General features: G+C 44.2%; 1 protein-coding gene across 1 annotated transcript in view; it reads left to right on the forward strand.

Moving 5' to 3' along the window:
• Positions 1–13,502, forward strand: part of CPLANE1 (ciliogenesis and planar polarity effector complex subunit 1) — a 99,467-nt gene that overhangs the window by 1,799 nt on the left and 84,166 nt on the right. The window contains exons 2-5 of the mRNA XM_089496517.1: positions 9,311–9,464; positions 10,826–10,961; positions 11,945–12,064; positions 12,674–12,900. Of these exons, the coding sequence (XP_089352643.1) occupies positions 9,384–9,464; positions 10,826–10,961; positions 11,945–12,064; positions 12,674–12,900 (564 nt within the window). The 5' untranslated portion in view covers positions 9,311–9,383. The remainder of the gene's footprint in view (positions 1–9,310; positions 9,465–10,825; positions 10,962–11,944; positions 12,065–12,673; positions 12,901–13,502) is intronic.

Consider the following 13,502-nt stretch of genomic DNA (forward strand, 5'->3'; position numbering starts at 1 on the left):
GGGCTAGTATTCCCCAATGCTTCCCTATGGGCTAGTATTCTCCCATGTATCTCTATGGGCTAGTATTCCCCAATGCTTCCCTATGGGCTAGTATTCTCCCATGTATCTCTATGGGCTAGTATTCCCCAATGCTTCCCTATGAGCAAGTATTCCCCAATGCTTCCCTATGGGCAAGTATTCCCCAATGCTTCCCTATGGGCTAGTATTCTCCCATGTATCTCTATGGGCTAGTATTCCCCAATGCTTCCCTATGGGCTAGTATTCCCCAATGCTTCCCTATGGGCTAGTATTCTCCCATGTATCTCTATGGGCTAGTATTCCCCAATGCTTCCCTATGGGCTAGTATTCTCCCATGTATCTCTATGGGCTAGTATTCCCCAATGCTTCCCTATGGGCAAGTATGCCCCAATGCTTCCCTATGGGCAAGTATTCCCCAATGCTTCCCTATGGGCTAGTATTCTCCCATGTATCTCTATGGGCTAGTATTCCCCAATGCTTCCCTATGGGCTAGTATTCTCCCATGTATCTCTATGGGCTAGTATTCCCCAATGCTTCCCTATGGGCTAGTATTCTCCCATGTATCTCTATGGGCTAGTATTCCCCAATGCTTCCCTATGGGTTAGTATTCTCCCATGTATCTCTATGGGCTAGTATTCCCCAATGCTTCCCTATGGGCAAGTATTCCCCAATGCTTCCCTATGGGCTAGTATTCTCCCATGTATCTCTATGGGCTAGTATTCCCCAATGCTTCCCTATGGGCTAGTATTCTCCCATGTATCTCTATGGGCTAGTATTCCCCAATGCTTCCCTATGGGCTAGTATTCCCCAATGCTTCCCTATGGGCTAGTATTCTCCCATGTATCTCTATGGGCAAGTATTCCCCAATGCTTCCCTATGGGCAAGTATTCCCCAATGCTTCCCTATGGGCAAGTATTCCCCAATGCTTCCCTATGGGCTAGTATTCTCCCATGTATCTCTATGGGCTAGTATTCCCCAGTGCTTCCCTATGGGCTAGTATTCTCCCATGTATCTCTATGGGCTAGTATTCCCCAATGCTTCCCTATGGGCTAGTATTCCCCAATGCTTCCCTATGGGCAAGTATTCCCCAATGCTTCCCTATGGGCTAGTATTCTCCCATGTATCTCTATGGGCTAGTATTCCCCAATGCTTCCCTATGGGCTAGTATTCCCCAATGCTTCCCTATGGGCTAGTATTCTCCCATGTATCTCTATGGGCTAGTATTCCCCAATGCTTCCCTATGGGCTAGTATTCTCCCATGTATCTCTATGGGCTAGTATTCCCCAATGCTTCCCTATGGGCAAGTATGCCCCAATGCTTCCCTATGGGCAAGTATTCCCCAATGCTTCCCTATGGGCTAGTATTCTCCCATGTATCTCTATGGGCTAGTATTCCCCAATGCTTCCCTATGGGCTAGTATTCTCCCATGTATCTCTATGGGCTAGTATTCCCCAATGCTTCCCTATGGGCTAGTATTCTCCCATGTATCTCTATGGGCTAGTATTCCCCAATGCTTCCCTATGGGCTAGTATTCTCTCATGTATCTCTATGGGCTATAATTCCCCAATGCTTCCCTATGGGCAAGTATTCCCCAATGCTTCCCTATGGGCTAGTATTCTCCCATGTATCTCTATGGGCTAGTATTCCCCAATGCTTCCCTATGGGCTAGTATTCTCCCATGTATCTCTATGGGCTAGTATTCCCCAATGCTTCCCTATGGGCTAGTATTCTCCCATGTATCTCTATGGGCTAGTATTCCCCAATGCTTCCCTATGGGCAAGTATTCCCCAATGCTTCCCTATGGGCTAGTATTCTCCCATGTATCTCTATGGGCTAGTATTCCCCAATGCTTCCCTATGGGCTAGTATTCTCCCATGTATCTCTATGGGCTAGTATTCCCCAATGCTTCCCTATGGGCTAGTATTCCCCAATGCTTCCCTATGGGCTAGTATTCTCCCATGTATCTCTATGGGCAAGTATTCCCCAATGCTTCCCTATGGGCAAGTATTCCCCAATGCTTCCCTATGGGCAAGTATTCCCCAATGCTTCCCTATGGGCTAGTATTCTCCCATGTATCTCTATGGGCTAGTATTCCCCAGTGCTTCCCTATGGGCTAGTATTCTCCCATGTATCTCTATGGGCTAGTATTCCCCAATGCTTCCCTATGGGCTAGTATTCTCCCATGTATCTCTATGGGCTAGTATTCCCCAATGCTTCCCTATGGGCTAGTATTCCCCAATGCTTCCCTATGGGCTAGTATTCTCCCATGTATCTCTATGGGCAAGTATTCCCCAATGCTTCCCTATGGGCAAGTATTCCCCAATGCTTCCCTATGGGCAAGTATTCCCCAATGCTTCCCTATGGGCAAGTATTCCCCAATGCTTCCCTATGGGCTAGTATTCTCCCATGTATCTCTATGGGCTAGTATTCCCCAGTGCTTCCCTATGGGCTAGTATTCTCCCATGTATCTCTATGGGCTAGTATTCCCCAATGCTTCCCTATGGGCTAGTATTCTCCCATGTATCTCTATGGGCTAGTATTCCCCAATGCTTCCCTATGGGCTAGTATTCCCCAATGCTTCCCTATGGGCTAGTATTCTCCCATGTATCTCTATGGGCAAGTATTCCCCAATGCTTCCCTATGGGCAAGTATTCCCCAATGCTTCCCTATGGGCAAGTATTCCCCAATGCTTCCCTATGGGCTAGTATTCTCCCATGTATCTCTATGGGCTAGTATTCCCCAGTGCTTCCCTATGGGCTAGTATTCTCCCATGTATCTCTATGGGCTAGTATTCCCCAATGCTTCCCTATGGGCTAGTATTCTCCCATGTATCTCTATGGGCTAGTATTCCCCAATGCTTCCCTATGGGCTAGTATTCCCCAATGCTTCCCTATGGGCTAGTATTCTCCCATGTATCTCTATGGGCAAGTATTCCCCAATGCTTCCCTATGGGCAAGTATTCCCCAATGCTTCCCTATGGGCAAGTATTCCCCAATGCTTCCCTATGGGCTAGTATTCTCCCATGTATCTCTATGGGCTAGTATTCCCCAATGCTTCCCTATGGGCAAGTATTCCCCAATGCTTCCCTATGGGCAAGTATTCCCCAATGCTTCCCTATGGGCAAGTATTCCCCAATGCTTCCCTATGGGCTAGTATTCTCCCATGTATCTCTATGGGCTAGTATTCCCCAATGCTTCCCTATGGGCAAGTATTCCCCAATGCTTCCCTATGGGCAAGTATTCCCCAATGCTTCCCTATGGGCAAGTATTCCTCAATGCTTCCCTATGGGCAAGTATTCCCCAATGCTTCCCTATGGGCTAGTATTCCCCAATGCTTCCCTATGGGCTAGTATTCTCCCATGTATCTCTATGGGCAAGTATTCCCCAATGCTTCCCTATGGGCAAGTATTCCCCAATGCTTCCCTATGGGCTAGTATTCTCCCATGTATCTCTATGGGCTAGTATTCCCCAATGCTTCCCTATGGGCTAGTATTCCCCAATGCTTCCCTATGGGCTAGTATTCTCCCATGTATCTCTATGGGCTAGTATTCCCCAATGCTTCCCTATGGGCTAGTATTCTCCCATGTATCTCTATGGGCTAGTATTCCCCAATGCTTCCCTATGGGCTAGTATTCCCCAATGCTTCCCTATGGGCTAGTATTCCCCAATGCTTCCCTATGGGCTAGTATTCTCCCATGTATCTCTATGGGCTAGTATTCCCCAGTGCTTCCCTATGGGCTAGTATTCTCCCATGTATCTCTATGGGCTAGTATTCCCCAATGCTTCCCTATGGGCTAGTATTCTCCCATGTATCTCTATGGGCTAGTATTCCCCAATGCTTCCCTATGGGCTAGTATTCCCCAATGCTTCCCTATGGGCTAGTATTCCCCAATGCTTCCCTATGGGCTAGTATTCTCCCATGTATCTCTATGGGCTAGTATTCCCCAATGCTTCCCTATGGGCTAGTATTCCCCAATGCTTCCCTATGGGCTAGTATTCTCCCATGTATCTCTATGGGCAAGTATTCCCCAATGCTTCCCTATGGGCAAGTATTCCCCAATGCTTCCCTATGGGCAAGTATTCCCCAATGCTTCCCTATGGGCTAGTATTCTCCCATGTATCTCTATGGGCTAGTATTCCCCAATGCTTCCCTATGGGCAAGTATTCCCCAATGCTTCCCTATGGGCAAGTATTCCCCAATGCTTCCCTATGGGCAAGTATTCCCCAATGCTTCCCTATGGGCAAGTATTCCCCAATGCTTCCCTATGGGCTAGTATTCTCCCATGTATCTCTATGGGCTAGTATTCCCCAATGCTTCCCTATGGGCAAGTATTCCCCAATGCTTCCCTATGGGCAAGTATTCCCCAATGCTTCCCTATGGGCAAGTATTCCTCAATGCTTCCCTATGGGCAAGTATTCCCCAATGCTTCCCTATGGGCTAGTATTCCCCAATGCTTCCCTATGGGCTAGTATTCTCCCATGTATCTCTATGGGCAAGTATTCCCCAATGCTTCCCTATGGGCAAGTATTCCCCAATGCTTCCCTATGGGCTAGTATTCTCCCATGTATCTCTATGGGCTAGTATTCCCCAATGCTTCCCTATGGGCTAGTATTCCCCAATGCTTCCCTATGGGCTAGTATTCTCCCATGTATCTCTATGGGCTAGTATTCCCCAATGCTTCCCTATGGGCTAGTATTCTCCCATGTATCTCTATGGGCTAGTATTCCCCAATGCTTCCCTATGGGCTAGTATTCCCCAATGCTTCCCTATGGGCTAGTATTCCCCAATGCTTCCCTATGGGCTAGTATTCTCCCATGTATCTCTATGGGCTAGTATTCCCCAGTGCTTCCCTATGGGCTAGTATTCTCCCATGTATCTCTATGGGCTAGTATTCCCCAATGCTTCCCTATGGGCTAGTATTCTCCCATGTATCTCTATGGGCTAGTATTCCCCAATGCTTCCCTATGGGCTAGTATTCCCCAATGCTTCCCTATGGGCTAGTATTCCCCAATGCTTCCCTATGGGCTAGTATTCTCCCATGTATCTCTATGGGCTAGTATTCCCCAATGCTTCCCTATGGGCAAGTATTCCCCAATGCTTCCCTATGGGCTAGTATTCTCCCATGTATCTCTATGGGCTAGTATTCCCCAATGCTTCCCTATGGGCTAGTATTCTCCCATGTATCTCTATGGGCTAGTATTCCCCAATGCTTCCCTATGGGCAAGTATTCCCCAATGCTTCCCTATGGGCTAGTATTCTCCCATGTATCTCTATGGGCTAGTATTCCCTAATGCTTCCCTATGGGCAAGTATTCCCCAATGCTTCCCTATGGGCTAGTATTCTCCCATGTATCTCTATGGGCTAGTATTCCCCAGTGCTTCCCTATGGGCTAGTATTCTCCCATGTATCTCTATGGGCTAGTATTCCCCAATGCTTCCCTATGGGCTAGTATTCTCCCATGTATCTCTATGGGCTAGTATTCCCCAATGCTTCCCTATGGGCAAGTATTCCCCAATGCTTCCCTATGGGCTAGTATTCTCCCATGTATCTCTATGGGCTAGTATTCCCCAATGCTTCCCTATGGGCTAGTATTCTCTCATGTATCTCTATGGGCTATAATTCCCCAATGTTTCCCTATGGGCAAGTATTCCCCAATGCTTCCCTATGGGCTAGTATTCTCCCATGTATCTCTATGGGCTAGTATTCCCCAATGCTTCCCTATGGGCTAGTATTCTCCCATGTATCTCTATGGGCTAGTATTCCCCAATGCTTCCCTATGGGCTAGTATTCTCCCATGTATCTCTATGGGCTAGTATTCCCCAATGCTTCCCTATGGGCAAGTATTCCCCAATGCTTCCCTATGGGCTAGTATTCTCCCATGTATCTCTATGGGCTAGTATTCCCCAATGCTTCCCTATGGGCTAGTATTCTCCCATGTATCTCTATGGGCTAGTATTCCCCAATGCTTCCCTATGGGCTAGTATTCCCCAATGCTTCCCTATGGGCTAGTATTCTCCCATGTATCTCTATGGGCTAGTATTCCCCAATGCTTCCCTATGGGCAAGTATTCCCCAATGCTTCCCTATGGGCTAGTATTCTCCCATGTATCTCTATGGGCTAGTATTCCCCAATGCTTCCCTAAGGGCTAGTATTCCCCAATGCTTCCCTATGGGCTAGTATTCTCCCATGTATCTCTATGGGCTAGTATTCCCCAATGCTTCCCTATGGGCTAGTATTCTCCCATGTATCTCTATGGGCTAGTATTCCCCAATGCTTACCTATGGGCTAGTATTCCCCAATGCTTCCCTATGGGCTAGTATTCCCCAATGCTTCCCTATGGGCTAGTATTCCCCAATGCTTCCCTATGGGCTAGTATTCTCCCATGTATCTCTATGGGCAAGTATTCCCCAATGCTTCCCTATGGGCTAGTATTCTCCCATGTATCTCTATGGGCAAGTATTCCCTGTGGGCAAGCATGTTCCATTGTTTCCCTATGAGCAAGTAGTTCCTTATGCTTCCCCATGGGCAAATGTTCCTCAATGATTCTCTATGGGCGATTCAAAGATAGAGCCGTGTTAGTCTGTCCTCACAGACCAATGGCATATATATGTCTCTCCCTGGCTCCCACTCCACCAAATGCATCTGAGGAAGTAGACTGAAGTGTACGAAAGCTCATGCTGCCAATGTCTTTCTTGCACTTAGTCTCAAAGGAGCTGCAAGGTCTCTCTCTATGGCAAGTGTCCCCCAGTGTTTCCCTATGGGCAAGTGCTGTCATTTGTTTTAGTATGTCCCCATTTTGAGACCGCTTTGGCTGCCCTGGGCTCAATGCCAGGGGATCCTGGGAACTACTGTATAGTGTTTGTGAAACATTTAGCCTTAATCTCTGGTGCCACAATAAACCATATTTCCCAGGATTCCCTAGTACTGAGGTCCAAAACACTGCAGAAATAATCCAGTTTGAGACTGCTTTTCCTGTCCTGGGTCAGTTCTAGGGAATCTTGGGAATTGTAGTTTATTGCAGAACCAGAGCTCTGACAGAGAAGGATAAATGTCCCAGGATTCCCCAGCATTGAGCCAGAGCAGTTAAAAAGGTCTCAAACTGGATTATTTCTTGCAGTGTGTTTGGACTGTAGTTTCCTTTATTTAGCAGCAGCTTTTTGCTGCTGCTCCAGCCTCCTCCTCTTTTCCTGCCATTTTAAGTGTGGTGGCTCAAGGCTGTGGAATTCTGCGAACTAGTTTTGTGAGACATTTAACCGCTGTCTCTTTCAGAGAACTCTAATGCTGCCACAACAAACTACAGTTCCCAGACTTCCATATCCTTGAGCTACGGCAGTTAAAGTGGTGTCAAACTGGATTGTTTCTGCAGTGTGGAGGCAGCCACTGGTGTAGTGGTTTGAGCATTGGATTAGTATGCTGGGAGACCAGGGTTCAAATCCTAGCTTGGCCATGGAAACCCACTGGGTGGCCTTGAGCAAGTCACACTCTCTCGGCCTCAGAGGATGGCAATGGCAATGCCCCTCTGAAGAAACTTGCCAAGAAAACCCCATGGTAGACTGGCGTGAGAGTCGGCATAAGTCGGAAACAACTTGCAGGCACACCACCGCCTCCTCTAGAGAATGATGACTTTAGCTTTGCACCTAAACATCCTGAGGACCAGCTCTAGGCTTTGTGGGCCCTTCTCCCTTCCTTTCCTTATCATGCATGGAAAGGCAAGGAAGTGCCACTGGAGAATGAGACAAAGAATCTTGTTTCCAGGAAGACTTCGCAGGTTAACGCCGCAGCTTCACATATGGGCTGGGGGAGGCTGTTGCGTTTATCTAGGTCATTTTAGGTAAGGTTTGGTTCATTTCATGGAGTTAAGAAATAGCTGGATTAGTAAAAAGAAAAGTGTGTTTCTGGAAATCAGTTGTAGAAGTGGATGGTAAAATACTGAGATTGCCATGTGCACAAACAAATCTGGGGATTTGTGGGTAAAAGGTGCTTCCAAAGTCTTGTCCTCATATCTGGTAAACACATGCCTGGTTTCATTTCATGGGGCAGGTGCATCAATGAGATGTTCCCCACCTTTTCTAGCAGAATATCTATGGCCTGTTACAGACTGCCAAAATAAAGCTGCTTCGGGTCTCTTTGGAGGTATGCTATTTAAATGATGCATACATCCTAACAATCTGGAAGCTGCACCAAAAGCTGCACTCTGGTGCTTAGGAATGGAGTGTGGCTTTGGCATGACCTCCGGACTCTTAGGACCCATGCATCATTTAAATAGCATACCTCCAAAGAGACCTGAAGCAGCTTTATTTTGGCAGTCTGTAACAGGCCTAATTGTCTAAGTCTGAGAGAAGGAGCACATTAATTCCTAGATGTTATAAAGGAGCCAGCTAAACTGAATTGCTGTGGAGGAGATCATATTGGGAGGGATGTTCATGAGGAGGCCCAGCATGGTGTCTACCAAGCTTCTGTCTTGCTGGAATATGGACAAGATTTAGAATATTAATGGTGAGCTGCTGAGATGGAAGTGGACTTCAGCAGTAATATGTATTATCTCATTCAGCTGTCGAGCATTTATAAGGCTAACTTCCTTATAGGACTCCCTCTCAGCCTTTTTTCCTTTTGCACTATATTTTGTGTTATCCAAGTTTTTATCGTTTCGTATATTTGCTATTTTATATTATTTTGCTTGCCATTGCTGCTCTTACTCGTTTTGTATATTTTGCCTGTATTTTTTATATTACATCCATTGTTTGTTACCTTTTAACAGGAATAGATAAAGATTATTTATATTCCTTTTTTGCTTTTTTGTTTTTTTTTAACTCTTACAGTTTCAACATATTTTACCTTGAGTTCTAAGGACCTCTTGGCGAAGAATTAGCAGTTGATTCCCGTACTAGCAGTAAATCAAACTGCATGGCCTTTGATGTCCCGTCCAGCTCTGTGGTCCTGTGTTCTGTGTATTTGTATCCACTGGAATGCAATGGCTAGATCCAGATGGGGAAGATATATAATAGTCTAGTTCTCACTGTACCAACTTGACAGACTAGCTGGTTGGAGCTGTACTGGGTCTCATTCAGCCTTGTCTCTGATTCCCTCCTCATCTCACAGGAATGACTTGAAATGGGATCCTGTGGAACCCAGAATCTTACTAACGCTGCTGAATCCTTAGTAATTTTAAGTAGTCTGGCAGCTAGCAATTTACGTTTCAGAGAATGACTTTTCATAGATATGAATATGATAGAAGTTATTCCTCATATCTGATTTATCTCAAAGGTCAATGCTTCTAACATTTTTTTTGCAGACATGTTAGTGGACTTTTATCAAAGAGTTTTCCTTTTTGAGAAGTTTCATGGCTACTGTACCTGCTAACGAACATGGAAATCAAATTAGAAGTTCTAGCCTCTACGTGCATCAAGCAAAAAAAGCCATGGCCTCGAATCACTTGGCTGGGACAGGTAATCATTTGACACTTCTATATGACATAAAGAAAGGGTTTTTTGAAACATTGATTGGCCTTTGATGCAGTGTTTCTGTTACCAGATGTCTCCAGCAGTCCTGACTGCTGATGCCCTGGACTCTTTCACCTGTGTTCTGTGTGAGTGAGATGGATGAAGCAGAGGCCGTGCCCACATACACAACCACACATAGTGTTAGAATGGTGCAGCATATTTATTGTTGTGATCCGATGGACAGAGAACTAATGGCATCCAGAGGCAATGGTTTGGTCCTGTGCTGCCTGGTTGCCACCCAGGGGCATCATATCCTGCCAATGTAGAAGTCCTCTAGTCTCTCATGCGCCACCTCTCCCTCCTCCTGTTCATCCCGGCCCACCATGGGTGCTCCTAGAGTGTTCAGAACTTACCACATGTGGGTCTTGTGTAGAAATCTGCCCTGGGTCTTTCTCAAGTTGTGCAAAATCACACATGAAGCGATGATGGGAATTATTTTCTACTTGGCCAGCTCCAGCATCACGGTCAGGCTCCTCCTCCTTTCATTGTTGTCTTTCCCATTCCCAGTCTTATTCTTATTTCTTGACTGTAGTCTCCTTTCTGATCAGTGTCTGATCTAAGGTATGGGAAATCTTTAACTATTTAAACTTTCCTCTTGTCTAGGCTGAATTTGTGTAGATCTTTGATGGTCATTATTTTCGTGTCCTTTATGTTCAGCCTTTGCACTTTCTTTCTTGGCCTTCCTTAGTGATTGTTCCAAGTCCATGATGTTTTCCACAAGTAGTATGTAGTCATCCACATATCTTAAGATTGTTCATGTTCTTTCCTCCTGTCTTTACTGAAGAAATTGGCAAGAAAACCTCATGATAGGGTCTCCATAAGTTGGAAATGACTTGGAGACACACAACAACAACAGTAACAACAAGAATGATATATATGGCTACCGTGTGTGTGTGTGTGGTTACCTGGAATTCAAATATATGTATATGATTAGCTGGTGCCATTTCTAGTTCTTCAAAGGTGGTCTCCAGCTGAGGAAGTTTCTGTTCTTTTGGAGGGAAAAATGTAATGAAAGCTTTGTTTTAAGGTCTTTGCTTTCCTTTTTATTTCATTTGAAATCTTTTAGGGCGAGTTGTAGTTGGAAAAATAAATTATGCTTAGTTTATGAAAATAAGCAGGATGGGATCAGAGAAAGATCTTTGCATCGCAGTTGGCCATGCCCCAGTTGCAAGCGTTTTATTGATATCCAGTTACGTTTTTGTTTTTCGCTTCTAGCACAATGGTTGTGTTTACTCAGCCATTTGTTTTCAGCAAGAATTAGAAAGTAGGTACCTGAATAAAAGACTGTTCCTTTTTTTTATTAATAGGAAAAAGAAGCAGTTTATCTTTTAGATGATAAAGATATAAATGAAATTAACCTGGTTTCGGGAAAAACAAAGAAGAAGATTCCCCAGTTATCTCCATTGCTGAAAAATGTTGTCATCTTAACAACATCAAGTAACGGTTAAGTATGAAACCAACATATTGTATTATAATTTTTATTTATTACAGGAAACTGTACTTCTGCAATTAAAAATATGCCAGTGCTTTGATGGTTTCTAGTCGTATAATTTAACCTTTTGCTTGATCGAAACCTTTTTATAGGATGAATACCCCTTATTCGAAAATCTGAAATTCTTCACAATCCAAAATGGGTGGCTGAGATAATGACACCCTCGCTTACTCATTGCCCTGTTGCAGACTGCCAAAATAAAGCTGCTTTGGGTCTGTTTGGAAGTATACTGTTTAAATGATGCATGGGTCCTAAGAGTCCGGAGGTCGCGCCAAAGCCACACTCCATTCCTAAGTACAGGAGGGCAGCTTTGGTGCAGCTTCTGGATTCTTAGGGTGCATGCATCATTTAAACAGCATACCTCCAAAGAGACTCAAAGCAGCTTTATTTTGGCAGTCTGTAACAGGCCATTGTTCAGTGTACACAAACTTTATTTCATACTCAAAATTATTTAAAACAGTGGTTCCCAATCTTCCTAATGCCACGACCCTTTAATACAGTTTGTCATGTTGTGGTGACCCAAACCCATGAAATTATTTTCATTGCTACTTCATAACTGTAATTAAATAGGTGTTTTCCAATGGCCTTAGGCGACCCCCATGAAAGGGGTCCCGACCCACAGGTTGGGAACCACTGATTTAAAATGTTGTATGAAATTATCTTCAGGCTATGTACATATGGTGTATATGAAACATAAATTAATTTCATGTTTAGACTGGGGTTCCATCTCTCAAGTATTTCATTAAATATATACAAATATTCCAATATCCAAAAAAATCTAAACCACTTCTAGTCCCAAGCATTTCAGTTAAGGGTTTGATTAGAGTAATCCACATTGAACATAGTGGGACTTACTTTTGAATAAATACAAATAGAATTGTGGTACTTGTGTAAGCTTTTGCACTGTTTGAAACTATTTTTCTTCTTCAAACAGGAATTTGGTTAGCAGGTTTACTTAAAACAGGAGGGCTCTTTCTGTGGCACAAAGACCAAGACAGTCTCAGAACTGTCCCAGCAGCTGAGGAAACTACAAAGTTGGTTAAAGTAGCAGAAGGTACTACTTTATTTTTTTCATTTAATTTTCTTGTGGTTTCAACACTATACATTAAAAACTGTATGTATTTGTAACTTTCAAAAAAACTTAATAGTATTTTTCTTTTGAGGAAAAAAACCCTTGTTAAAGTGAACTTTAGCATATTTTTATACAGTGAGCCTGCGCCATATGCGGGCCTCCCTTCCGTGCCTTTCAGCATATGCTGAAGCCGCAGTACAATGTTATGAATGTTGTGTGCGCCTATGGCACACACCACGTGCACATGCCCCTTTATTTTCAATGGGGCACGAGCATGCGCGATTTCCCCCTTATGTGTGTGTGTGTGTGTCCAGAACCAATCCCCCCCGTGTAAGGGAAAGAACTGTACCTTAGTGAGGGAATATTTCTGATTGACCTTGAATAAGCCACATTCTCTCAGCCTCAGAGGAAGGCAAAGACAACCCCTTTCTGAACAAATTGTGTCAGGAAATCCCAATGATAGATTCACCTCAGGGTTAGCATAAGTTGGAAACTACTTGAAGACACAACAACAACAACATGCTAACAAAATATTTCAGACAGATCATGTAAAGATTGAAAAGCTCTTTCTTATAAAATATTATTTTCTAGAAAGTTCGATGAGATTGTACCTATATGTTTCTGATGATGGAAATAAGGCACTTCTCACTACTCCAGCTGTCTATGTCTTTCTGTGGGAAAGCATGGAATGTAAAAGTACACTACCTAAAAACTCTGGAATGGGACAGTGGTCACAAATTATTCCCAACGCATCACTTATGTTACCATCAACTGAAGAAAAAGAAACTGCAGTGAATGCTGATTTTATAAAAAATGAGGTAAAGTATAAAATCTTATTTATCTAGATATTCACTGAAATTCAGTAAACATTCTATGGGGTAAAACAGATGAGCAAAATAAAAGGATTTCAAGTTGCTTTGAAGGTGGGGCATTCAGATGAAGTGTGCCTCAAAAGCAGCTGCAAACCAGACCAAAGCCACACTCCAGGGCTAAAAACTTGAGCAAAAAGAAGCTGGGATAGTCTGACTCAAGGCGGAAAATGCACAGCTTTGCACCTGCGTGTAAATGTCCCAACATGAGTGTGGGGCTGCAGCAAAGGAAAAAAATGAATGTGTAACATTTCCAATTGATGTAATTACAGTGTACACAAACCAGACAATTTCAACAGGGGCATGGTGTGGAGGGGGCATGTATGGGGAGGCCTCCATCATTGTGTTTTATCATTATACTGATGCCCTGTATAGGTGGAGCATTGTGTGTGTGACTGTGGCCGATCAAAGAGGTGGCCATGCAATGGGATGGCATCTGGGTGGATGTGGGAGGTACTTGAGGGCTTAGGTGGTGTGTTGTGCGATGGTGTGCATGTATGGGCCACAAAAAAATTACCCAGTTTTGTGGCAGGATGACACACCATGCAGTC

Source organism: Sceloporus occidentalis, unplaced genomic scaffold (assembly GCF_023333645.1).
Source record: "Sceloporus occidentalis isolate IW3139 unplaced genomic scaffold, rSceOcc1.0.p SCAF_1, whole genome shotgun sequence".
NCBI classification, from domain to species: Eukaryota; Metazoa; Chordata; class Lepidosauria; order Squamata; family Phrynosomatidae; genus Sceloporus; species Sceloporus occidentalis.